Here is a 2,500-nt window from a genome sequence, read left to right on the forward strand (position 1 = left end):
CATTATATTATTTTTAGAAAAAATTTTTCTCATATCCTCAAACCGCAAAGAAAGTTACTGCTCTCTTTTCCCAAAGTTTAAGATATAAATAAGGTAACGTACCCTTCCAAAAGAGAATTTGAAACAAAAAATAATTATTGATCAATACGGCGTCACTTTTTTGGCTCATAACAGTACAGTGGATAAAAATGAAAACACTAATATTGCGCATTTCAAATAGGCAGTTATTATTGTAATTTAATGAACGTACTGCACATTCAAGCAAATCATTTTAAAATCATTTTAAAATAATTATTACCTGCAGATGACGATGCCGCAGATGAAGATGCCGCTTCTAAAATTTTAACTTCAGAATCCTGCAAAGAACATAATGGTCATCGTCTTTAGTTGCCCTCTTTCTGCACGAAATGCGCAAGAAGCATCTACAATTGCATTGTTTCTCAATTCGTATATGGGAACTGTGATTCCTCATAGGGAATTATAAAGCATATAAGTCTTTGGATTCTTTTTGGGACTTGATTTCACATTAACATAATTTTTTACCTTGATTAAGCATGTTGCATTATATGAAGGAATATATGTAGAGACCCGCTGTGTTACTTACATAAATTTCTACCGTTTCCTGTATTGCTTCATTTTGATACAGAAGAGTTTCATCATCGGCCCCTGAGTGACACAAAAAAAGAAATACGTGAAGAATTATTGAAGTCACCAAATTAATTGAAAGGCCTTAAACATTGTGATAGGTCTTACATAGCTCAAATAAATTATCCATGTGACATTTTGTATGTTAAATATTTAGTAGCCTTCTTCGGAATCTTTTGCCGATATGCACATAGGTTGATGATTAGCCATCGACTGAATTCTCTTGCCTGCAATTGCTCTTGCTCTTGTCGACAATTTAAACAAAAATAATTTTTGATCAGGAAAGTGTCACTCTTTCAGCCCATTAACAGTACAGTAAATTAAAATGCAGACTGTTGTTGCATTTCAAATAAGCAATTATTATGGCTTTAGTTTTACGAACAGACTGCACTTTCGAGCAAATCATTATAAAATAATTTTTACCCGCAGATGAAGATGCTGTTGTCAAATAAGCAATTATTATGGCTTTAGTTTTACGAACAGACTGCACTTTCGAGCAAATCATTATAAAATAATTTTTACCCGCAGATGAAGATGCTGTTGCTAAAATTTCAACTTCAGATTCCTGCAATGAACAAAGTGGTCAACGTCTTTGGTTATCACCTTCATGCATGAAATGCCCAAGCTATCATCTACGATTGTATTTTTTCTCAATCTGTGCATAGAAACTGTGATTCCCTGTTATGAAATACTATACGGCACACATATCTCTATATATATTAACAAAATTTTTTTGCCTTAATTCAAAGCATGTTGCATTTATGAGCTTTTCACTCAAATTCTGATTAATCTTGTGTTGCGAATCGGACTTGATATCAAGGATCCACTCCCTATTTAACCTCAGCAATATATATGGAGAACTGCTGTGTTACTTACATTAATTTCTGCCATTTCTTGTCCTGCTTCATTTTGATTCGAAGGAGCTTCATCGTCGGCCCCTGAGTGACAGAAAAAAGAGACGCGTCAAGAACTATTGAAGTTGCCACTTCAATGGCAAGACCTTTAACATTATGATAGGTTTTGCATAGCTCACATAAATTATAAAACCATCTACCTTCTTTGTCTAAAATATCCAGTAGCCTTTGAGGAATTTTCCGTCTGCTGATGTGCACACAGGTCGATGATGAGCCATCAATCCGCATGCTCTTGCCTGTACATCCCACAGCTTTAGCTCGTATTGCGTGAGTCAAGGCAGCAGATGTTAATTTCAGTTTAGAAAACTGGAGGGCTTTTGCTAAACTTATAGCCACAGCTTCCCCACATGAACAGCCTTTTGTATTGTAATTGGCTTTAAGAAATTTCTTGATCTGAAATTGCCAAGAGAAAAACATCAGACTTGAGTGTTCTTGCTCTAATGAACCTTTATCAGTGTATTTATCTCAATTACCATTAAAGCCTGCATAACAAGCATTTCTTTTGAGGATTTTTGTCGTTTTAAATGCGCAAAAAGTGAGGCAACAAACATAAAATAAAGCCGGGAACAAATTGGAGTCATCATTGTGGCGCTGCGTCGATGGGAATATAGGAGAAACAGAATCAAACGAGTTGATGAAGTGAATAGTAATCGTCGTAAGGGGATTAAAAAGCTGACGTTTTGACAGAAATAGCTCTTCGTCAAAGCAAAAGTCTTGAAAGCTGCATACGCTGTGTGCATAATTTATTATAGTATTCGGGAAAGATTTCAGTGTCACTGAACAGTTCAGTCGTCAACTTGTATACAGTGATCACCTGCACTATATGATGTTTAGGCCACAGAGCGGAAATTGGAAATCTGAGTTTAACATCCGTAACATAAGTTCATAAAAATATAGAAAACCGGATTTATAATGCCTACAACATAACTTACATCATCTGG

The 2,500-nt window shown here is 35.3% G+C and overlaps 1 protein-coding gene across 1 annotated transcript in view; it reads right to left on the minus strand.

Moving 5' to 3' along the window:
- LOC149038806 (uncharacterized) overlaps positions 1-2,500 on the minus strand; it is a 5,184-nt gene that overhangs the window by 1,605 nt on the left and 1,079 nt on the right. The window contains exons 2-7 of the mRNA XM_089185194.1: positions 2,492-2,500; positions 1,700-1,952; positions 1,522-1,583; positions 1,168-1,210; positions 605-666; positions 299-356 (exon numbers count right to left, since the gene is read on the minus strand). The exon at positions 2,492-2,500 is cut by the window's right edge and continues 198 nt beyond it. Coding sequence (XP_089041320.1) covers positions 299-356; positions 605-666; positions 1,168-1,210; positions 1,522-1,583; positions 1,700-1,952; positions 2,492-2,500 — 487 coding nt within the window. The remainder of the gene's footprint in view (positions 1-298; positions 357-604; positions 667-1,167; positions 1,211-1,521; positions 1,584-1,699; positions 1,953-2,491) is intronic.

The sequence above is a fragment of the Pocillopora damicornis genome, chromosome 10, assembly GCF_964200805.1.
Source record: "Pocillopora damicornis chromosome 10, jaPocDami1.2, whole genome shotgun sequence".
Lineage (NCBI taxonomy): Eukaryota > Metazoa > Cnidaria > Anthozoa > Scleractinia > Pocilloporidae > Pocillopora > Pocillopora damicornis.